Source organism: Ammospiza nelsoni, chromosome 9 (genome assembly GCF_027579445.1).
Source record: "Ammospiza nelsoni isolate bAmmNel1 chromosome 9, bAmmNel1.pri, whole genome shotgun sequence".
NCBI classification, from domain to species: Eukaryota; Metazoa; Chordata; class Aves; order Passeriformes; family Passerellidae; genus Ammospiza; species Ammospiza nelsoni.
This window is the reverse complement of record NC_080641.1, coordinates 30,929,707-30,953,414: the sequence shown is the minus strand read 5'-3', so window position 1 is coordinate 30,953,414 and position 23,708 is coordinate 30,929,707. Positions and strand designations below refer to the sequence as shown.

Genomic DNA, 23,708 nt, shown 5'->3' with positions numbered 1-23,708 from the left:
TATCTTTCCAAGTATGTCATTAAGTAAACCTGATTTTTAGGTGAAGACAGACTTTGTACTCCTTGGCGAGTGCATTCACAATCCTGCCAGCTGGTCTCATGTTTCAAAACAAAACAAAAAAACCCCACCAAACAAACCCAAAAAGGGGGGAAAAAAAAGCCCAGCCAATATTTAGTGAATTTTATTCAGACTTTTGATCTGATTGTTGTTTCCTGCTACATTACATTTTTATTTCATACTTCCAGGACAGGGTATTGCTTACACTTACTGTGCTAAATGAAAAAGACCCTGGGAGAACCTGGAAGCTGAGATACCCAAAGGAAGAGCAAAGGGAAGTAGTTTCTGAGCCTCTGAACCTGACCTGTCACATCCAACCAATGTGCTCAGACTTTCCTGCTCTGCTGATACATTTGGTTGTCCGTGCCAGTGGGACATGAGCTGCATTTACACAGATGACAGAAGCCACCACCACTGTGCAATTCAGCTCCACAGAAAGACTTGGCCTCCCAGAAGAAAAAGAGTGGAAATCAAGGGGTTAAAAGGCAGGAATTCAAGATCTACATACCAGAGTGCAGAATGCTTGCAGCAGTTTTCTTTCCAACCTTTGTAAGAAAAGTGAGCTATTCATAAAGGGTCTGTCCATGCTGTATGATTTAGATATGGCAATAAAAGAACTCTGTGGTTATTCACAGACAGCTTTATTAAAATACAATCTTTTCCAGTCAGTTTAACAACCCAGTTGGTGACTGCAGGTTTCTTAAAGCCTCCCATTTCATTTTTTGTGTCTCTAAAAGCTGTTATAGTGAAAAGGCTTCAAGCAGTTGAGGCACAATCAGTTCTGATATAAATTCAAGTTTAAAGAGATAAGTTAGTAAGCAAGCTTACTGCAAGAGTGCAAATGGAACCACTCTTCCATGTTTAAAATTATTGCATGTATTTTTTTAAAACCAAACAGTTCAAGAGCGGTATCACAGTAGTGTAGTCTGTCCAAACATTCATGGAACACAGGTATTCCAAGTTCATTAACTCAATAAAAATGCTTATTTTAGATTATGTGTTTTAAGAACACATGGAACTGTTACTTAATTTGACATAGTTAATGTCTGTATTTCCTGAAATGCATTCAAGGTCTGTAATTGATTTCTTTGAAATGGATAGACATTTCCTACTGAATTTAACAGGCACTTCCTACTGAATTTAACAGTATTCAAGTTCAGTGATGATACATGAAGCCAGTTAGGCTGGGCAGTCTCATCCATGCTGAACATTAATTAGTATGTCAATTAGACATAATCTGCATTTTGTTCTGCAACTGTAAAGTGTTCCAATGTCTTTATGTCTAACTACCAATTTTCTTACCCTTCAAAACATTAAAGATATCTTCTAGTGACTTGTGTATACACTGAAGGTACTCTTTACCATTCCTAGCCGGGTAAGAGGAAACATTACAACCTATCCAGTCATCCTGTACCTGATACCCCACTCCAAAGCCATCAGCCACCACGGGGCCAAAGCCTCCCAGCTGCACCGCCGGGCTCACCAAGGTGCTGGTGGAAATGATGTTGTGGTTGAGGCGGGCGTAGGCCTGGTCCTGATAGAACTCCGGCAGGGGCAGCCCCTTGGACGAGGCCAGGTAGCGCAGGCTGAACAGGTGCCGGTCAAAGCCCTGGCCTGCACGAAGGAAAAACAGCTGTGAGAGAGGTGCCTGACTCATGTGGGAAGCAAAGTCTCCTCAGCCACAAAAGAGGAGGTCTGTACAACTGGAGTTTATTTTTGTACTGATAGAAAATATTTTTCAGACTTTTCATGCCCATGTCCTAGGAGAACGAGGCCTGCTCGTTTTACTACAAGGCTCAACAGGAGCAGGAGAGTACACAAAAGTGACTGTTAACAGAGTATTTTAATAATACATCACACTCTTTGATTAACTATTTACCTGAACAATTTTAATAATACATCACATTCTTTGATTAACTATTTACCTGAACATAGCCAAATTGTTTAATGCAGAAAAAGCACTCCCTAAAATTTACTAATCTAAAGAGAAAGAGCATCTTGCACCAACAAAAGGAGGCAAATTTTAGACTCTATGGGATCATATCCAACAGTCAGTTTTACTGCTATCAATTTCAATGTTTCTGGGAAGGACAGTTCAAAAGAAAGCATTTACAAAAATGCCAGGAGTAGCATGGCCAAAAGATGAGTTTGATTTGGAAATTGTTAAAGCCTTTATCCCCTGCAGAGATAAGACAGTAGCTCCTCAGACTTAAGCCAAAGTTCTCCTTCAACATGCACTAAGTAAATCTTCAAAGAGTCCAACTGCTCTAAGGAAAAAACTAAAGTATAAAAATTTCTCAACACATGAAAGGTGCTGTAGGAAGCACAGAGGCACTCCTCTCTATCAAGAAATGAGTGAGAATGAGCCTTCTGCTACTGCTTTTGTCAAGTTTACATTAGACATCCATCAGCATTAAAATATTGAGTTATAAATACTTACAGCAACCTTATAGACACTTTAGTGCAAAAGGAGGATGTTTGATGCATTCCCACTTACCCATAGCAGCCTCCTTTGTCAAACGGCCGTGGTACTTGGAGCACTCCATTATCAGATTCTGCAGCTCCCCAGTGCTGTGATTGGAGAGTCCCTTGACAAAGGCCTCAGAGCATTTCTTTGTGTGCACAGAGGCAGGCCGGATGGTTTCTGTGCGGCCGTGCTTGAACGCCGCAGTGCTGCAGGACTCGTACGTGGCCACGGTCTGGTCGTACTGGCGCAGGAAAGCCATCTGGAAGGCCAGCTGAGCCACAGCATCTGGGCTCACCTTCTTCTGCTTTAGAAGCTCCTTGCCCCCTTCTTGGAACTGAATCATGTTAAGAGACAGTGATTTTACAGTGGCATCAAATGTCTCTTTGGCTTTGGTAATCCCTGCTTTTAAGGCATCGTTCAACTTAAAGTCAAGTTTCTGCACTGCTCTGGAAGAGTCAACTGAAGCAGGCTGGGACTGGGGGCTGATGGCTGGTGTCGTGGTGCTATCTTTAAAAATCTCATTCTGGAACCTGAGCACAGCCACACCATCTCCCCAGGAATGCTCAAAATTAATTCCTGCAGTGCCATCCTTAGCTATGATAAGACTAAAGGATTTGTCATACCAGCGGTTTGCACCATCTCCGTGCAACATAGTGTGGGACAAGTGCACTAAGTCTTTAATGGGAAAATCATCTAAAGTTAAACAAAACATGGCAGAGTCTACTTTTTGAAGAGCTTCTGCATTGCCATTGTCCAGTAGATTCTTCCTCAGCGCTGCCCATGTATTTCGGTTTTCACTGGTGAGGTAGCCAAGAGGGAAGGCCGGGGCCGGGCTGTTGTCACTAAGGATGTATTTCAGGTGTGCTTGTATTTCTGAGGGTTTCAGCATGTTTCCATCTCTATCAATAACATCAAACACATAAAAATTTCCATTTCTCAACACTAATAAGTGTCTTGCCTTTTCATCTGTATAAAGCTCATCTTTGCTGAGCTTAGGAATCCGTGTAGAATTGAAAAGCCTGAAGTACTGAGACATATCTAGGGGGTAAGCATTGACCATGTAGGCACCAAACCAAGAAATTGAAGAAGGCACAAATCTGATAATTTTTTTAAAGAGCTTAGTGTCACTTTTTTCTGGATTGAGGTGAAAAACCTCTGGTTCAAGGTAACCAGCCCTGAAGGTCTTCATAAAACGTATGGCAGAAACAGTCATGTTCGTAGCTCGTATGAGCTGATCGTTGTATTCTGGTTTCGGATCAGGTTTAAAAGACATAAATGGATTAAAATTCAAAAGAATAGGCTCACGTGCTTTTAGGTACATGTCAAACCAGGGACCTGAAAATTGAGAGTTGAGAAAGAGGTCAGAACATAAAAGCAGCTTCCTGAGTCAGACAAGAAGTTCATGTAGTCCAACAGTAATCACGAATCACACACACTAAGCAAGACATACATATGAAATAATTCACCCAAAGCTTCTCCAAACCTCCATTATGAAGAAGGACAGTGTTGGCTAATCATAAAAATACAGGGTTTGGAATAATCCAGGTCAAGGGTGTCCATGTCATGAGCAACAAGGGCCAACTCCCTGTTTTCTTTATGGCTCAATGATAGACCTTAACTGCCAGGACATAGAGTGCAGCTCCCCAGCTCTATTTTGGCACACGCCTCACATTTGGAGTGGTTCATGCCTTTACCTACTCTTACACTATTAATTTCTGCAACTCTCTATAACTGAGTGCATCTTGCTGAGGTTAGAAGGCTGAACCTTCTACCCGGATTGTAAGAAGGGCAATGGCTAGTTCCAGAGGCTAAGTTACAACTTTAATTACGGGTGCTCACAGGTAAGTAACACTCATCTACAGTTTTAAAACCACATCTGTCATCAACACATAGCCTTCTAACCCCAGACTTGAAAGTCCAGGGTGGAAACAACTCTACATTCTTTCAGAAACCAATTTCAAGTGGAACAGGTCTTTTATGAGGCATAAAGAAGAAAAATAACTGAACAAAAAACAATACAGACACTCCACCATTCATAGACAAAAAGCAGCACACTGGTTAGCACTGATGAACAACATAAAGCCACCACTTAAAACCCAAGATGTTGTTCAAAGTGAATGGAAAGGAAAATACAACAAACCAAAGAGCAGTTTTTGTGAAATAATCTGGTATTCTCTATAATAATCTGGTATTCTCTATAGACTGTGTGGCAGCTAACACCTTAACAGGCAGTCTGAACAGACAGCAAGGACAGAAGTGCATTCACAGGAAACATGGAAACTTCAAGTGGAAGTTGAATATTTCCATCTCTGCTACTATCCAATACTTTCATGAGCAGACACTTGTATGTGGAAGGAATACTAAAGTGTAATAATCAAAAGTAAGACTAATCTATACATATGCTCTCCCTCTCCTGATTTGTTTCTATTTATTCTCATTTTCTTATTTCTGTCACTCCTTTTCTTTGGCTCTTTAAAAGAATACAGTTTTGTAGTTTTAAGGGCTTTTAAGTCCCAACTACTGATCACTTCTGCCTCCCAAACTTAGTTATACTTTGTGACCCCTCCCCTCCCCCAAAGTTTACTTTTCTTGCTAAATAACATGGAATTATTTGGAAATTATTGCTTCAGTTTCCTTAAGGGAAGTGCTACATAAGCTCCTCTTTAACCTAAACCTTATAAACTCATGAAAAAATACCATTTTTCCAGTATCTATCTACCCAGCATTCTGGCAGAATAGATGACATTGGATAATGAGCATTCTTCTTTCTACCAGCCTCTGAAATAGCTCAAATACAGCCACAGAGGGTGTTCAGAGCAGGTTATTCCAAGTTTCTGGGCTACTTAAAGTTCCAGCCTATAATACCTATGGTATCATGAGCAATTATGAAGTATGACGACCTACAGACTTGTCCTACACACAGGAGGCCAACAAACCTGTGATGTAACTTGTATGCTTGTTCTGATTGTCTTGAGCAACCAGTTGCTCATGCAGCTCTCTTCCAATCCCCTTTTCAAAGTCATGAGCAAGTTCTTCAGTTTTCCTACAACAATCAAGAAAAGAGTCAAAATGTTGTCACAAGTCCCATTTCTTATGTTAACACTTGGTTTTGAAGCAGAACATGACACTGCAATGTGTGTTTGTCCATACCTGAACTGATCATCATTTAAAAGTGGTTTCTGGGCATTCAGGTATCTCTTAATTGTATCTTCTAGCTTGGGAACTGGCAGTCTGCAGGAAGTGGAACACAGAGATGTGCACTTGATGAGGAAGGGTATGAATGAAGCCTGTTTCTCACACAGTCATCTCTCTTTGCCTCCTTTCATCCATATCCTTCCTTATACTATTATATATACTATACATACACATATGTATACACACACTATACTGTATACACTATTATACATAAATTTGGCTAATACTGAAATGCCTCATAAGTTTCTTGTGGAATAAGAGAAGCAAGGAATGATGGACACCAGTCAGCACACAATAATATTCTTGGGAAATAAGGCAGAAAACCAAACTGACTGTCTTTTTATGAAGGTACTGCAGTGATGGAGCTAATCCCTCACAGGAAATACAGTGTCAGGAACCGCAGCGAGGAGAGGCAGCTCTGTAGAAGGAATGGTTCGGCTGCCAGCCCTGTTCGGCCCCCCATCCCCTCACAGCTGGGTTCTGGACATCTCTTTCTCACAAATTTTCTAATCGGTATCTTTGTCAACTTCCTCTGAGCCTGAGTTTTGTTTCCTATAGCACACTCCCGTTACACTCACGGGGTTCGGGCGCCAAGGGACAGTTTCAGTAGCAGGCTTACACTGACACCTGGGAAGCCGAACCGGCTCCGCTGCAGACAGCGCGCACCGAGCGAGCCGCGCACCGAGCGAGCCGCGCACCGCGGCGCCCGGGCCGGACGTTCCCTCTGCCCTTTCCTCACAGCGGACACCCCGGGCCGCCGCCGCCACGCCCTGCCCGCGTCCCCCCGGAGCGGCGGCCCCGCCGTACCTGGGCAGGCTCTTCTGGTAGTGCATGGTGGGCACGATGCTGCGGTGCAGGAACTCGGCGGCGCCCGCGCCGCTGTAGCCGCGCCGCCCCGGAGCCGCCCTCAGCAGCTGCCGCGCCGCCATGACGGTGTCAGGCTCGCACCGACCCGGCCTCGCCCGCTCCTCCCGGAGCCCCGCCCACTCCTCCCAGGGCCCCGCCCACTCCTTCCAGGGCCCCGCCCACTCCTCCCGGGGCCTCGCCCTCTCCTCCCGGAGCCCCGCCCACTCCTCCCAGGGCCCCGCCCACTCCTCCCAGGGCCCCGCCCACTCCTCCCGGGGCCCCGCCCACCGCTCCCCCGGGGCCCCGCCCGCCGCTCCTCCCGTTTTTCTGTTATTCCATTCCTAAAGTCAATCGGATACACGCCGCAAAAGTATCGAAATTACCACCGTGTTGGGGCGGTTCAGCATCAGTCCTCTTACATACAGACTTATAAAACGTTCTGATTCATTAATAAAATTTTCTGCAATCCTCGTTTTCCTGCAGTCCACTTCTTTTTATGTTCAGCATACGGACTCCACGTATTTTTTTCTTTTATTTTCTCCCACTCCGCTTTTTTTTCTGTGTGTGTGTGTATCCATATGTCCTACTGACAACACAGGACTGAGATCCTGCCTCCAAAAAGAACAGTTTAATCTCTCCTGAAGTTTTTTTCACTCACACATGAGCATGCAGCAACAAATACTTGATCACGGTATAAAATGTAATATTATAAATACACAACGTAGTTGTACTGTGGGGAAAATATTCCATAAAAACATTGAATAATCTCAGAATATACCAAAAACTACAGAAATGCTTTCACAAGAAAGCGTGGCATGTGAATGGTTATGGTGGTGTATTTTTATCAGACACTCACCAGCATAAAAATCAGCATTGGGATTGAATGCGGACACAGCAAAGGAAAGGAAAGCAATCCCTGTGGCTTAGTCTGATAATCCTCTGAAAGTAAATTGGCCCTACTCTAATCAACATAGTGGTTGGAAGAAAAGTGAAATCATTTCACTTCCAAGATAATAAATGCCCAGTGACAGAAGGTGTCCTTGCATGTTCCAGTCTGTGGCTATTTCCTGTCTGATGCGTGTCTCTCATGCTGCTCATTCAGCCTTTTTTTGGCAATGAAAACAAAAAAAACCAAGCCTGCTTTAATTAATGAAGTGCAGTTTCACCTGGCTTGCCCTGCTGTGATAGTCCTGTTCAAAACGTTACCTGCCCTGCCCTTTGGGAAACCTGCTCTGTTCCCTGGCTGAATGCTGGCCTGCAGGGTCGCCTTTCTGGGTTTGGGTGTCCAGACCCCAAACTGGGGAGACTGAGGAATCCATCGCCTTTCCCCCAGGAGTGTCACTTTGTTTTGAACTGGTCTTGTTTTAGAAATACTACTGCATTCTGTTCTAATTTTCCAGAGCCCCCTAATCTTCTTCCAGGCTCTTAATGATGTAGTTGATAATAGGATTGTTGGTATTAATTTGGAACAATAATGCCAGCTGCTTGCTTGGTGGCTATTGGCAGAGGGGTGACCTTGCGGGTCAGCTAAGCAGAACTGGAAGTGCTTTGATCTGATCTATCCAGAGCCAGATCTGTGCACCCCAACAAGAGGAGCGAGTGAATTCTCTCCCCATGGGATGCTGATTCCTCTCCAAAGAGCAGACAGGACAGCATGGCGGTGGCCCTGGACGCAATCCTCGCTCGGATCAAGGATGTTTGTAAAAGGAACGGGCTGCTCATCCTCTCCGTGCTGTCCGTCACCATCGGCTGCCTCCTGGGGTTCTTCCTGAGGACCAGGCGCCTCTCCCAGCAGGTAAGAGCAGCTCCCAGCAAGTCCCTGCAGAGCTTACATAACAGAAGACATGTGTACCTTGGGGAACTGCAGGGTGGGCTCTGGAAGGTAAAAGTCACCTCTATGTGTGTGTTAAAATTGTTTCATTTCATCTGCTTGTCAATCTATGCTGTTCTTTGGGTCTTTTCACACATTCTCAAACAATAGGTTAGCAAAGGGTTCTGGTCCCTCAGACTCCTGGGAAGCACAGCAGGAGCATAGTAGGATGTGGCAGGTATGGATAATAATAGTGGGCATTTAAGCTAGATGAAATGTAGCATTTCATACAGGCCTGCAGAAACTGGTAGTGCAATATATTGCATTTTATACTATTCTGGAACATACACAGCTAAAGAAAACACTGGGAATATTTTTCAGCATCAGATGCACAGGGGTGCAGATGTTTATATTGCACTAATGGTGTTTCATATTAATAAATTTGAGATTTCTCATCATTAGCAGAACATGTTACTGAAGTCACTTGGGGAATTCTCCCCCTGCATACTTCAACTAAGCCCTTTGCTGGTGCTCATTTCTGCTGTATCAGTCAGACAGACTAGACAACAACATGCTCTAACAAATGCACTGTTTGAGCACAAAATAGAAATCTCAGTTTAAAATATAAGGCATTTAGTAAATGCAACTAAATTAAACCAATTCTGGCCTCCGCTACTGCAAGCTACTGTCTGTCTGAACATCATTTGTGTCCAAGCCATAGCTTCAAACATGTCTAGGAAAACAGACAAAATGCAGAATGGAGAGATTTTTCAGGGCAAATGGTTAACAGTAGTCTCCAAGAGATGGCACATTTCATTTTTGTCTTCCTTTGTAAAGAGCAAACAATGCCGTGTGTTTATTGAATAAGAACACATTATGCAATCTAATTAATTTTAAAATTCCCTTTTAAAGCCCGCTATCTTTGCCACCTTGTCTTTGCCCCAAAGGTGCAGATTCTAGCAATGTTATCTGACCCACAGCTCTAGCAGCACTTGTGAAGACAGCCAGTCTTTAGCTCAAAACAATAAGCACCTCTCCATGTATTTCCAGGAAATTAGTTACTTCCAGTTTCCTGGTGAGTTACTGATGAGGATGCTGAAAATGCTGATTCTCCCTCTGGTTGTCTCAAGGTAAGTGAAGACAATTATTATTCCAATAACTTTTGAAGTTTTCTAATTGAGATTTGTCATCACAATGGTTTGGTTGCGGCTGAATTAGGTGACGGTGCCAGAGGCATCAGAGCTGCCTCACATTCATATTTATAGTGGAGCCATGAACATGTATTTTAGTTGATAGGATCATTTCTGCCAGACATCATTTCTACCTCATATAGGTATTATTTGCTTTACAATTAATGAGATGGGGGGTTTTAAATTTGTTTACTTTTTCCCTTGTAATGGAAGACCTTTCCTTCAAGCTACTTAGAAGTTAAGTATATGGAATAAATAATTCGCTTTATCAAAAAGCCTGCATTAAATCTAAACAATTGATATAATACACTGTACAAATACAGTGAAAAAGCACAGTTAATTCATAGAGTCCTGCAGTATTCTGAGGTGTGCTGTATGTGTTTATAGTATGATAAATATTGAAAAAACCCAGTGTCTCCAGTGAACTAACAATATATAGCTGGCTTTGGCTGGAAGTGAAAGTGATTTCTTCATTTGTTCAAGATAGAGCCTTTAGTGGTGGCACTTTATCAGTGGCAGAATTAATGATCTCAGTGCTGGAACTGACTGGTGCATGGCAGCTGCCTTTGCAGTGGGAAGGTGTCACTTAGGGCAGGCTTTTCCCTAATTTTGACTGCCTTCCCACTGCCTGCAGTCCCAAAACACCACCAGCTGGATGGCCAAAAACTCCCTCATGTGCCCAAGGCTGGGAAGTTATTAAAGAGATGGAAAGTAACAAAACTGAGGAAAAACTTACTGCAATATTTGGTTCCAGTTCTGAAACCTAATTCATACACCAAGACCTCATCTTCCACTATGAGAAAAAAACAAGTTTCTAGTTTTCAGATCACTGACAGTTGTTGAAAATGAACAGGATTAACAGCACTAATTTTATTTTTAAATTATCTACCCTGACATCTGCCTCCTCATGGTTTTTCACAGAACAAAGCTGAGTCACAGTGCTTTGTGCATGAAACTGGTTTAAAACCATAGACTCACACCTGGTCCTGGCCCATGCCTCTAGAGAACACCAACACAAAACATGCAAGAAGATTTTTTTGAGAGGTGAAATGAAAGTTTTCCAAAGAAAACAAGAGTCTTACATGAGGAAGGGACATAGTAAGGAGGACAGAAAAGAGTTGGAGTAGATTTATGTGTCCTTCCATAAAATGTACAGTCATTTAGATCCTCCAGTATATTCAGAGATGTTAGGAAGAGCAGCACAGTAGGAAAGAGCTGCTCTGGCACAGCCTGTGATGGCTCTGAGCTGCCTGGAGATGTGACAGCTCTGAGCCTCACTGTCACAGCAGCTGCACTGTGTCCTCTGAGGTGGAAAAACAGAAACTTTACAAACCTTCAAAGAGGTTCCATTCTCCTTGCAAGTGTGAGTCCATCTCCCTGCATAACAAACTAGCAGTGCCTGCTAGCACAAACTGAAATGGCAAGGTTTGCAAGAAAAAACCACTCCAGATATAACAACATTCTTGTACAGTTTGGGCATTTTTGGCTGGTTGTCTTTTGGGGTTTTTAATAACAAGCACAGTGTTTTCCACACATGTATTTCATAAAATCAGTAAACCAGTACTGTATTTTTATCAATCTGCATGCACATTTAAACTACATTTCTTTGTGGATTTGGAATATCTTCAGCCTGTCCTGCCAGAGTACTGGCATTTAAATTATCTTTTAAATTACTCTCTATTATTGTTTACAAAAGCCAGGAGCACAGCACCATAAAAAGTACTCTAAATATTGCTCTCCTAGTTGAAATTAATGCAAGTTTTTATTTGAACACATAAGTGAAGAAATTACTTGTAAAGAAAAGGAGAGGTGAGAAAGGAAGATTAAAAGAGAGACATAGTGCAAACTATCCTATTTCCAAATCCAGAGCTTATTCTGAAGGGTTGTACGAGAAGTAAAAAGTAGTAACTGGATAGATTAGAAAATTGACAATAGACTAGAAAATCTTATACTTACAGACCACTAGCAGAAATCCAGCCTTAAACAGAAATGGCTGAAAATTTGTATTCCACCTCTTGACCTCTTGATTGTTAGAGAGTTAAAACAGAACTTTGCAGATTGTATTCATTAGAAATGAGGAAGTTATGATACAGTCAGGTATCTCTGAATGATGTTTATTTTAAAAGTTCCTTGGATGCAGAGGAAATCTGTAAAACAACAGGAGGTCATTTCTTCAAAGCACAATTTCTTGATTTCCTGAACTTTGTTGCTGCTCCTGGAACTGCTCTATCCCAGAGCTCCAGTACCTATTTCTGATGTCTCCTGTCAGCTGTGGTCTTATTTCTTTCTTTTCCCATAGATAGAAAAATCTTGGAAAAGCAACCATCACCCACTAGCCTGTCAGTCTGAGCCCTGCATGAGCTTTTGTTTTTGTTGAGGCATGGACCTTCATTAAGGGAGGGGGTTGAAATTGTTTCAGTTATCTGATTACATAAAAAGCTTCATAGCACCAGAACAACTCTGAAATAAGTATATATTTACTGCACCCATCCTCTGCCTGAGATTTAGCCCTGCTCATACCTGCCAGCACCCCCTGAGTGTAGAGTTTGCTTTTCTCAGTTGTGAGAACAGGTACCCACACAACACTTATGCTGGAAAGATAAAGAAAATTACAAATAGTTGACAGTTCGTGTCTGCCCAAGGGATAATCAGTAATGGAACCTTACAAGACCAAATTTTAGAGCCTGTAGTTACTAGTTTACCCTGCTTACTTTATGGGTAAACATGAGATACTGCTGTTAGACCTGGGCATGGAAATATTAAGAGAGCTTGGAGAGAATAGGAGCCAAATCTGAATTTTTAATTACACATTTAGACACTGTTCCAGCTCTTACTGCAGCTCATTAGGGAGACGTCCTCAACAAGCCTCAAAGATCAGCTGCAGAAGCTCTGAAGTTCCCTGATTCACTCTGGGACAGAGCTTCGATCCTCGTTTGACAGGGACAATGCAAACAGTGTATTTTCCTCCTTTTACGCAAAACGTTTCAGCCTTCAACACATCTCAGGTTTTCCAGCAGGCAGGCGCAGTCCCCCGTGCATCCTTGTTGTATTGCACTAATCTTACACATCCTGTGCTGAGGTTGTGTTTATCAAACCCCTCATGCAGATCCCGCCGCCCAGGTTTGTTCCCCGCCCTTTCCTTGTCCCTCCGGCATTCCCGGCGCGGCCGGAGGCTCGGGATACCCCGCAATGCGGCCTGCGGCCACCGGGCGGCTCTGCCGGGACACCGAGCGCCCGCGCATCCCGGGGACTGCGGGTACCGCTGCCCGGGCTCCCGCATCCCGGGGATGGCCGGTGTCGCTGCCCGGGCTCCCGCATGGCCGGTGCCACTGCCCGGGGCTCCCGCATCCCGGGGATGGCCGGTGTCGCTGCCCGGGCTCCCGCATCCCGGGGATGGCCGGTGCCGCTGCCCGGGCTCCCGCATCCCGGGGATGGCCGGTGTCACTGCCCGGGCTCCCGCATGGCCGGTGCCACTGCCCGGGGCTCCCGCATCCCGGGGATGGCCGGTGCCGCTGCCCGGGCTCCCGCATCCCGGGGATGGCCGGTGTCACTGCCCGGGCTCCCGCATGGCCGGTGCCACTGCCCGGGGATGGCCGGTGCCACTGCCCGGGCTCCCGCATGGCCGGTGCCGCTGCCCGAGGCTCCCGCATCCCGGGGATGGCCGGTGTCGCTGCCCGGGCTCCCGCATCCCGGGGATGGCCGGTGCCGCTGCCCGAGGCTCCCGCATCCCGGGGATCGCCGGTACCATTCCCTATCCAGAAAACAATCAACCTTCCACTTTCTTTCACTGGGGTTAGTTATAAACTCCCACAGACACACACACATACGGGATTCCCTCACCTGTTCCCAGGACAAGTTCATTGGCAGAGATACCTGAGCACCACTTGAGTTTCTCAACTTCTTAAATGCTTGATGTAATCAAATCTGATGTCAATATTTTTGTGCTCTGCATGATACAAAAGAATGGGAGAGGAACAAAGGCTCAACTTTTCCCTTAATATCTTCTCACATTTGCTAAAGACAATGTAAACCCTCTGACCTGCTCCTGTCTGTGGCAGCTCCAGCACGGGCCAGGGGTGCTGGCAGGCACTGTGCCACAACTCGCACACTGTCACCTTCCTTCAGAGCATTTCTGTGCCCATTCCCTGCCCCACATGTTTACCAGCTTTGTACTGATCATTTCCCAGTGGGCCAGAAATTGATTTTCAGTAAGCATGACTTCTTTGACTTAAGCTTTTTGTGGAGGCTGGTACTGAAACCGATCTGTCACAACTGCAAAGTTTTGAAGAATAATATTGTATTACTGGAATAATATTGAATAATTCACCACTGTTCTAATGCAGGTCTGGTTGTTCAGAAAAGCAGGCTAAAGCCAGAGTTACACAGGTTTGCACCAGGTGAACATACTGAGTTCTCTTTGTCCTATATGTCTACCTATATATGTAATAGAAAGTTGCATCCTTTACTCCAGCACCCTCCTTGTTTATATGATTAAGCTTTTATCTGGAAAAAGATACAGGGCTGAGTTTTCTAAGACTTTGATTAGCAGCCAGCAGTAAGAATGGGAAAAGAATTGTCAGGTCAGACTCAAACTGTTTAGCTGTTGTAACAGCCTGGTTATATTCCCTTTGGTAAAAACAGTTTAGTTTTGTAAGCTTAGGAATATTATTACATTCTGTATTTATTTACCACCAATCATTTTCTAGATGTTTAAGAAATACTGAGTAGCAGAGATTTGATCCTTTTCCATGAGCAGTTAAAGAAATATTATTCCCTTTTATATTCAAAAGAAAAGAACTGGTTTGACCTGTATTATTTAAATTAAAGAGCTTGTTCTTCTGGGTATGTTACGCCTACAAACAAGTGCATGCTAATAAAATTTCATATTTATTTGAAGGCCCATTTGGGTGTAATAATAAATAATAGTTACTATTTTGGTTTTGTTGATTAATTAAATACAATATTCTAAATATAGTACTGTCTTTCTTTAAAGGGATTCCTGTCCATAATGCCATCAGTTCTGGTAATCCTTCATCCTTCTGCTCACATTCCTGAGTTGGTGATTCTTACTCATGCTCTTAGAGCCCAGTATTTAATTAGAAACTTCTCTTTTTAGTATCCTTTTCCCGTATTTTTTCTCCCAGCTCTCTGACTGGGGAACACACTGGTATTTGAACATCTCACCAATGACAAGTATTGCTCATTGTGTTTTAATGGAATTCTGGCATTGTTTGGCTGTATGGGGCCACACCAAACTGACCACTGGCCTGGGTAGGTTGTGTTTGGCACTGTTTGTTTGTTTGTTCTCAGCTGCAGATGAAGCTGGTAATAAACCTCACACTGGAGATTGTTCACCTGTTTTGCTACTTAAGATCATAATTTGTTAGGGATGAAAAGTTTGACCCAAACTCTCCAAGACCTGTACTGCAATTAACAATTTAAACCTTTTACTGTGAATGTAAACCACTTTCTGATAAAATCAATAAAATATCCATTCAGAAGGAAAATCGTAGTCTAAAAGGCTATGATTTTTTTTTTTCTGGTTATGGTTATATTTAAATAAAGAGGATAGCCAAAATTAATCTACTCAGTAATACTGGTTTTACATGAATGACAATTTGTACAGTACTGTTTCTTCTAATACACCCCTGGTACTAAGAGGTATTTTCCATGTCTCGACACATAATTTACCTGAATACCAAAAGGGAAAGGGTGGATAACAGAAGGTTCTGGTCAGTCTGGGCTTGGTCTTTTCTGCTATGTATGTGTTAAACTATTCCCCTTCACACCAGCTGCTCTGTTCTTACCCTTGTGCTGCTGCCAGACTGGGGTGTATTTAAAAGACAAGTAGATGTGGCACTTGGGGACATGGTTTGAGGGACTTGGCAGTGCTGGGGGAAGGAACAGTTGGGGTTAAAGATCTTAGAGGCATTTTCCAAACTAAAAAATTCCATGGTTCTATAATCGAGTGCAATCAAATTTATGCACTGTATTATCTAGTGAGGTGCTGAGGAGCAGCGGCCGCTGGGTCTCTGAAGAGCCTGCTCAGAAAAACGTTCCATGAAGTACCAAGGCAGAAGTATTTTCCATAGAATGAAATTGCTTTGGGAACACAGGGCTTGTTTTCTTCACATTATTGGCTGGTGGACTTTTCCCTCTGTTTCACCTCTGTTGCACTGGGAAACAGCCCTTCCCCAAGAGGGGAGGGCAAACCTTCTGTGAGGCGGGTATGGGGAAATCTGTGAGGGACCTGAATGACAACATAAAGTGCTGAGAGTCCCATTTCTGCACTACCTGTCACATGTAACACTGTAATGTGAATAACAATAAAAGTACATTTCACCCCAGCGAGAACAAGATGTTTGTTAGCTCTTTCCTAGGATATATCATCTTAAGTCTTTACAGTGGAGAAAGTCAGTGTAGAGAAGTGAGTTTTAAGGAGATGACTAGAGGGAATAAATATATTTATTTTTAGAGTGAAAAGCAAAACTACTTGGATGAAACTGAAAGATAAGGATTACCCAAGGGTAAGAAGAAGCAGTCAGAAAGCATCTCACTTGACACCATTATACTATTTTAAATTCTCCATATTGCTATTATATTGCAGAACTGGTGTCAGATTACCCCAAAAGTCATCATTTGAGATGGCTTCAGCTTGTAGAGGAAAGTTTTTATCCCTCCTCCATGCCTGAGACATCTTCAGAAGTTTCTCCACATTATCATCTGGAACATTTTCAGTGCCATTAGCTGTGTTTAGAAATGTTAAGTCTAATGCTCAGATGCCATACTGTTTTCTAGTGTTTTCTTTTGTTTGTGCAACCCAGAGGTCCAGAGTGTTTCAGTGAAAAATGACATGTTGCAATTACACATCATAATGACAAAACTGGACCAACCCAGTAGAAATTATTTAGGGAGTGTCAGTAGGGATCTGGTGACGTGCAAGAGGAATCTGTGGTGACAGAGTGAATGGGTGTGGAAAGCACTGAAGTGATTACAAATGGGGCATGAACTGTTTGAGACCTGACAGAATTTTTCTGTGGTCCTCTGAGAGCTCTAAAATACTTAGTGTCTCACAAAGGAATGGGAATGACATGTGGAGCTTGAGGGGCTGGCTGGATTCCCTCTGTTTTCTTAGACAAAGAACAGTTGAATAAATCTGACATTTGTTTATAATCCAAATTTGTGTTTCAAATCCTTTTGCTTAATCTAAAAATGCTTGAAAGAACTGACAGAAGAAAAAAAATCAAGTATTAATAAGATTCTTGGCTCCTTCCACCATGTGAAGCTGCACATCCATATTTAATAGATCATTTGGGTTTGTTTGCATCCTGACCTTTGAATTTAGGAAACACTTTTTGTTAAATCAGAACAGCTGAATTCAACAAGCCAACCTGAATTCTGCATGAGCTACACTGGAATCCCCTTTGTCAGTCAGTGAGCAAAGGCTGCTGTTCATCCCTGCCAGAACTCACAGATGTGTCACAGTAACCTCACAGATGCAGGTGACAGAACAGCCACTGGACATCAGCCTTCACTGTGTGCTGTACAAAGTCCTGCCTTGTTTACATTAGGCCATAAAAGCAGATTTCCTATTGCACAACAAATAGAAAATAAAATGCATCATGTGAATTCCTGGCAGGATTTTTGCTGTGTATGTCAATTTGTCATTAAGTTACAAGTGTTAGATTATAAAGGAGATATCAACATTTTAGGTAAAAAATAAGGATCTTACTATTTCATAAAGCAATAGAAACCAAATCTCAAAATTATGCATGTTATAATGCATTAGAAATGTAGACTGGTTTCTTTCCTAGCAGCCTAGCTGTAAAATTCAACATAATCACTGCAAACAGTGTATTGATCTTCTGACACGTTTTTGTTGCTTGAAGATCAAGAGCCAGATTTTCCATCATGCCTGACACCTCTGGGCTTCCACTGTGTTTATTAAAATAGTTACAAACTGGGGCTCTGAAAAGTGAATTCACATTTCAAGTGCTATTTACAGCTGATAATCCAACCATACAGAAACTGCTGCAGCAGTCCTGTTTGTAGTACAGCTATCACTTTCTGCAGTTGGGGGTTTTTCTGAGCTTAGACACAATTTCATTTCTATCAAGATGTCTAAACTTTTAAAAGCTATTTTCTATCACTGGATTTGCTCAGGAGATGAACCTTAGTAGCCCCTTGGACCTTCAGGAGGGTTCCAGACTTAACTCCTTTGAAAATCAGGTTGTAATACTATGAAATTTTTAATAATACATTAAGTAATTGGGGACATTGGGGACATTGCACTGGCCACAGTGACTGAGACAGTCCCTTAATTGTGCTCAGATCAGCAGAAGGCTGCAGCACAGCAGCAGTGTGCAAAACTCCTGTGACACATCTGTGTCAGGGAGGGCAGAGCCTGGGGCAGGGTGGAGCAGACAGGGCTGGGCTGTGATTTCCCACCACCACCACTGCCCTGGCTCTATTGCAGCCATGGAAGGGTCTTGCTTTGTAGGTGGTTTTCATATTAGAACAAAGCAAAAGGATATCCTGAAAAGAAAAAGTAATTCTGATCCCTCTTTCTACTGCTGAATAATTTTAACTCCACTAGAGACTAAGAGCAAATCAAGCGTTAAGCTATAAAAAGAGCCAGACAAAGTTTCTTATCTCTTTCATCAAAATAGAGCCAGAGAAAGTTTCTTATCTCTTTCTTTCATCGCTGTAGAGCTGTATTTTCTCTGTTGCAAACATTACTCTGAAAATGGTGCCTCCATGAAGTGAAGCAGCCTTTTCTGAAAGCACAGATAAGGAAAAGTGTGATGGCTCACTGCAATACAGAGATCACTTCAGGCAGATTTTCTTTTCACCGTAAGTGGTTTGTTTTCATTTAAAAGTGCCTTAATTTCTCTGTTTCTGACTCTATAAAATGGAGATACTGCCCTCCTGCATTAGAGGGGGTTCCACTGGTGAAGCATTTTGGGATGATTAAATGCACATTATTGTCATGTTGAGACTTGAAGGCTCTGACCTTGACAAAAAGGTGAGTGACAGCCTGCCTGCATGATCCAGCAGCATTAGTGAAGGCAGCACTTCCATTTCATGATGCCCAACTGCAATATAATCATCTCTAATGTAGCTGGGGAGGCACTTCCCAGCCTCATGGCACAACTTGCTCAGGAAGGTCTTTTCCGCAGCATGCCATTACAAAATGAGAATGGGAGGGAGAGAATGGGATGAATGAAAACAAACATCATTCTAGGAACAACTGTTGGTGGTTAATACTTGACCATTACTTCTTGACAGGATTAATGTCTTTCTAATCACACTAATCCCTTCTGATAACTTTATCCATAATCCATCTATTTCAAAGCAACATCCAGATGGCTTCTGGTGGAGAGGAAGACAAAATAAACATGCAGAATGGGGTCTTAGCAGCAGCTTCTTGTGTTTTCCCTTTCTGGGGATATAGGGTTTGATCTTGAGACAGGACAAACAAATATGCTTTCATCAGACAGCAAGAGAAAACCTAGAGAATTGCAGAGAAGATAGAAAGTTCTATTTTTGTTTGTAAATAAAATACCCGATGCTTATCTGTGACAGCCAGAACAAGCCTAGAGGTGCTCAAAAGGGTTTAGCTACTTGTTTGCATGGGACTAATTAGATTTCCAAGATATTGGAAAGAATTCCCTTCTTCTTTACGTCAAAAATTCTATTTTAGTCTTGGGGATTTTACACGGATTTCCCTCAAAGCAGACATGAAACTTAGCACTTGGTTCTTTGATTTGTACAATTACAAATACTTTACACAATGTAGAAACTGACTTTAGCTTTTTAATTAGTCACATATAATTCCTAGAACTGAAGATGTCTTCCCCTTCCCTTTAGGCTCAACAGATTTTTTTCTATACAATCTAAGTAATGGTGTCTGAACATTAAATTACAATTTTGTGTAAATTTTTTTCCCAAACTGATTAAAAGGAGTGAGATGTACAGTAATTATTTAGAAAAGCTCCAGATTGTTTTTTATTGTCTTAATCCTGTTTTGTCCATTTGGCAATCATTAAAACATGCTATGGAAGAAGCTACACATGAATCATACATGTGGAAGCTACTTAATTACACAGCTCCTCAAATTATTTCAACCTATGAATCAAATATCTGCCCTGTTCTTCCAAGGCCAACCAGATCCTGAGGTCTGACAAGAATTAAAGGTACATTGTTTTCCATTCCAGTGTGTTTCATGAGTCTAGCAGTGGAAGCCATGAGAACAGCTTTGTTCTGGTTTGGAAGAATCTTGGGAAACTCTTCAGAAAATTTTATGTAGCCAAGAGTGTCTGATGAAAAACAGACTTTGAGGGAGGACCTGAGCAAGATACAGTGATCTTAGTTTAAACTAGCTGGAAGCTTATTCCTCCTGTTCCCTAGGAAGTAAGAAAAGTACTTGTTCTTGTCATCCTTTGGCTACACTGTGTGAATGTTAGAACTCCAGAGATCAACAGCAATGAACTGCTGTGATGTGACTGTGTATTACTTGCTTTGTACAATAACTGTGATAACCTCAATGTCTCTTCATCTTTGTGTCTTTTGTCCCATTCCTTCTGATACCAAACACATGAAGTCAAACAAAAAATAGTGAATGAGTGATTACTGTCTCATTCTAGTTCCAGGCACTTCTTTCTGAAATGATTCTGAGCTATTGCCTAAAATGACCACTGTTATTCCCCAGCCTTTGGAAAACTGCTTCCATTGGTCCCTTCCTGAGCACTGCAGGCCATGGAGAATGCAGGGTTTTGTCAGGGCCCAGACCTCTGTTCATGCTTCTGTCACATCCCAGTTACCCCACTGCACTTCCACAGTTAATTACTTTTGATGACTTTCTCATCACAGCATGAACTGAGCATGACTTTATCTGGTGACAGGATAATCTCATTACAGATGATGATCTTGTTAATGAATATCCCCAAGACAGAGCAATCTCATTATTAGCCCCCTCAGGATTTGCCACCTAGGAGCCAAGGTAAGATCAGATTCCAGCTGAACATCCTCCCAAATCCTAAGGCCCTGCATCTCGAGGCTGAGGTAACAACCCTAAACTCACCTGAACCACTGGACATATTTAATTAGGATTTTTGTCCTAAGTACTTCTGGAAATGCTTCTCAGGTGAGCAATCCAGACAGGGTTCATCCCTCTGTTGTTCTGCAGAACCAACACAGCCCAGAGGGATCAAGGACAACAGGAACAGTGGTGGCTTCCCCACAGTGACAGTGGCTCCCCACAGTGACAGTGGCTCCAGGGCAGCACCAGGGAGGGAAGGGGAGTGAATTCTCTGTCTCCTGGGCAGTGCCCTCTCCCAGGAACTGCTCTGGCTGCAAGTGACAGCTCTGCCGCTCAACACTCAGCCCTTCACACCTCTGCTGTCACCTGCATAATGTATCTATAAAGAACCCTGAAAATTGTTACCATGAAAAACATCCAACTGGTTAAAAATCAACCTGATTCTCGTTTTTCTTTTCTTTTTTACTCTTGGAATGTGGAGGTGGAACAGTGCTGTACTCTAGTACAATATAGGTATCTATTCTGTGCAACAGTGAGCTGTCAAACTGGCTCAATGGCCTGTGGAACCTCAGCTTGAGAGAAGAGTTCAGTCCTAAAAATCTAATAACAACACAGGGTTTTTTAACAGAAAACTGTCACATTAATTTGAGCTAAATATATTTTACTGAATTATTTTATTAAAAAAATGTTTTAGAGTATTTATTCTTCTGCATGAACTCATCCAAGGGGCATGTCAAGGAACAAAGCAGCATACCTACTACTGTATTTTCAATATGCAGTGCTGTGTTTGTACACAGTGCTTTGCAGACACACAGAAAGCTGGGATTTTTATCAAATCCAATGATAAATAAAAGCAAAGAACAATGATTACAAGACTGGGAGCTGCTGAGATGCTCATTTTCTAAATTATCCAAACTCCAGTGCAGCCTTGCTCCTATAGCGTTAACAAAACCCATGCTGGATGGGAGATTGGCAATGCAGAAAAGCAATACATTTTCTTAATTAATCTAGTGGATAGCTGGAACCTGAACACTAAATCCACCCATTTGATTTCATTAAATCTACTATAAAGGTTAAGCTGCACTTTAGCATTGGCTCTAGACCTCTCTCAGCAGTGTGAGGTCAAGGAGATCTCATTCAAGGAGGTGCAGCTTAGTAAATATTTATGAGAACAGGCCTGATAAACAGGTCTGTTTTGATGAGAAAGCTGGACACACCAAATAATAAATGTGGTGTTTTATTTCACCTGCACTTTTACTGAGATGTATGCTTTGGAGAGCTCACAGAGAATTATCCAAAGGGAAATCTCAATTTAAAGCCCCAAACCACACTGCTGGCAGTGGAAAATCCAGCCCCGGACTCAGATCACTTGGGAACTGCATCAGGGTCTATGTCAGAGCAGCCTGAAGAAACCTCAGGGGCCAAAGGGAGCCCTGTCTCATCTGCCTGTACAAGAGGGTCAGAGGGAGCTAAATCTCATGGTGGGGAATTGTATGGCTTGGCACAGGCAAAGTCTACAAGCAAGAGGGACACTGATGCTCTGCAGTGCTGGGCAGGGAGCTGAAGAGGAAAGATCTGATGGGTCCCTCCCAGCTCAGCAGGTTCTGTGACTGTATGAGTCTGTTATTCCTGATTCTATGGAAAGGCTGAAGTGATCACAGCATGTTCTTTGCTCCCAGCTGGGCAGCCACACTTCCCATGGAGGTGTTTCCTCTGGATCCCATCCACTGTCCCCATTTAGGCTGCAGACACACTGAATTACAGTCTGCTCCCAATGTGCTCCCAGGCAAAGCAAAAATATATTGAATTTCTTTAGAAAGAAAAAAAGGTATTATTTTTGTTAAAGAATGGACTATATGACAAAACTGCCCTTTAGTGCTTTTCATTTTAAAATTGTGTCCCCATTTCACACAGGAAGGGCTGACTGGGTTTGATTAGACTTTCTTCAGAGGTCCATTCAAACCTGAATTATTCTATTAATCTGTAAAATTCTGTGTAGAGTTTGACACACAGAGTTTTAACAACTATTGCCACTGCTCCTGTGAACTGAGCCATCCCATGTGTAACTTGTGTAAAACTGTCCCTGGAATTTCAGGGAAGAGTCAGTAGGATTCAGCCCCCAACATGTGCAGCCTGAGCTTGCAAGTTCCTTCCAGTAAGCAGGATCTGGGCTGGCACTTGGAAAATGCCCCTTCAGACACAGAGAGCACAGCTGCAGTGTTACTGGCAAGCTCACTGAAACACTGACACACAGAATCAGCTGTCAGAGAAGCAGGCAGGATGGAATAATTCAGAAATTAGGCTTTCAGCTGCATTAATGTAATGCAAAATAATGTTCATTTAAATACAATTTGTGCTGTGTTCTCTTCCCACAGCTTGATGTCTGGGCTGGCAGCCCTGGATGCCAAGACTTCCAGTCGCTTGGGAATCATAACTGTCACTTACTACCTGTGGACAACCTTTGTGGCCGTGGTTGTGGGAATAATTATGGTGTCCATTATCCACCCTGGTGGAGCAGCCCAGAAGGAGAGCACTGAGGAGGGTGGAAAGCCCATCATGAGCTCTGCAGATGCACTGCTGGATTTAATCCGGTAACCACATCCATTCTTTCTGCTTCCTGAAGGCAGGAAAATGTCACATTTTGTACAGAGCTGCAGGAGGAACTGTGGCCTGAGCCTCAGTTCTGAATCTAAGGATAAATGTTTTGTTGAGACTGAGAAAAAAGTAAGTTTCAGAAGATAATTTTCAAGTAATCAGATGTTTATACTGGCTGTTTCTTGTAAAATTTAAATGACTGGCCACCAACCAACAATGCAGCAGGTTGTTTATACCCCAAGGACTCCATACAGCCTGTGCACCTCACCATCAAATCCATTATTAGGGTCAAGGGAGTATTAACATTTAATGTTCATTTAAATAAGAGTTGACAGTTGCAACAGGCAAAACCTTAAATAAAGTGGTGAAACACATATTTTTCAGAAAATAATTCTTAAAAGTGCAGTTACAGCTGTTCATGCCAATTTGCAGATAAAGGACACAATTACAAAGACCACTGTTGTGTATTTTTTATTCTGCTTTGGGGCTTTTCCTTATTAATTTTAT

At 42.6% G+C, this 23,708-nt stretch overlaps 2 protein-coding genes across 2 annotated transcripts in view; one reads left to right on the top strand and one right to left on the bottom strand.

Annotated features, from left to right (window-relative positions):
- Positions 1–682: 682 nt before the first annotated feature.
- CPT2 (carnitine palmitoyltransferase 2) lies at positions 683–6,667 on the bottom strand. Its single transcript, XM_059477791.1, has 5 exons — positions 6,527–6,667; positions 5,675–5,755; positions 5,461–5,567; positions 2,555–3,859; positions 683–1,671 (listed from the first exon to the last, which is right to left on the bottom strand). Exons 1-5 carry the CDS (start codon positions 6,646–6,648, stop codon positions 1,340–1,342), a joined length of 1,947 nt encoding a protein of 648 aa, XP_059333774.1. The 5' UTR covers positions 6,649–6,667; the 3' UTR covers positions 683–1,339.
- Positions 6,668–8,219: 1,552 nt separating this feature from the next.
- The window catches only part of SLC1A7 (solute carrier family 1 member 7), a 47,703-nt gene continuing 32,214 nt past the window's right edge, over positions 8,220–23,708 (top strand). The window contains exons 1-3 of the mRNA XM_059478306.1: positions 8,220–8,360; positions 9,426–9,505; positions 22,982–23,197. Of these exons, the coding sequence (XP_059334289.1) occupies positions 8,220–8,360; positions 9,426–9,505; positions 22,982–23,197 (437 nt within the window). The remainder of the gene's footprint in view (positions 8,361–9,425; positions 9,506–22,981; positions 23,198–23,708) is intronic.

What these genes read in the sequence shown, in the direction of transcription:
- CPT2 (XM_059477791.1), bottom strand. Translation starts at nt 6,648, where the DNA reads ATGGCGGCGCGGCAGCTGCTGAGGGCGGCTCCGGGGCGGCGCGGCTAC. An exon ending in GCATACAAGTTACATCACAG is followed by an intron (nt 3,860 to 5,460) that starts GTTTGTTGGCCT and finishes CTCAATTTTCAG; the next exon opens with GTCCCTGGTTTGACATGTAC. An exon ending in GACAAAGGAGGCTGCTATGG is followed by an intron (nt 1,672 to 2,554) that starts GTAAGTGGGAAT and finishes TCCTTCGTGCAG; the next exon opens with GCCAGGGCTTTGACCGGCAC.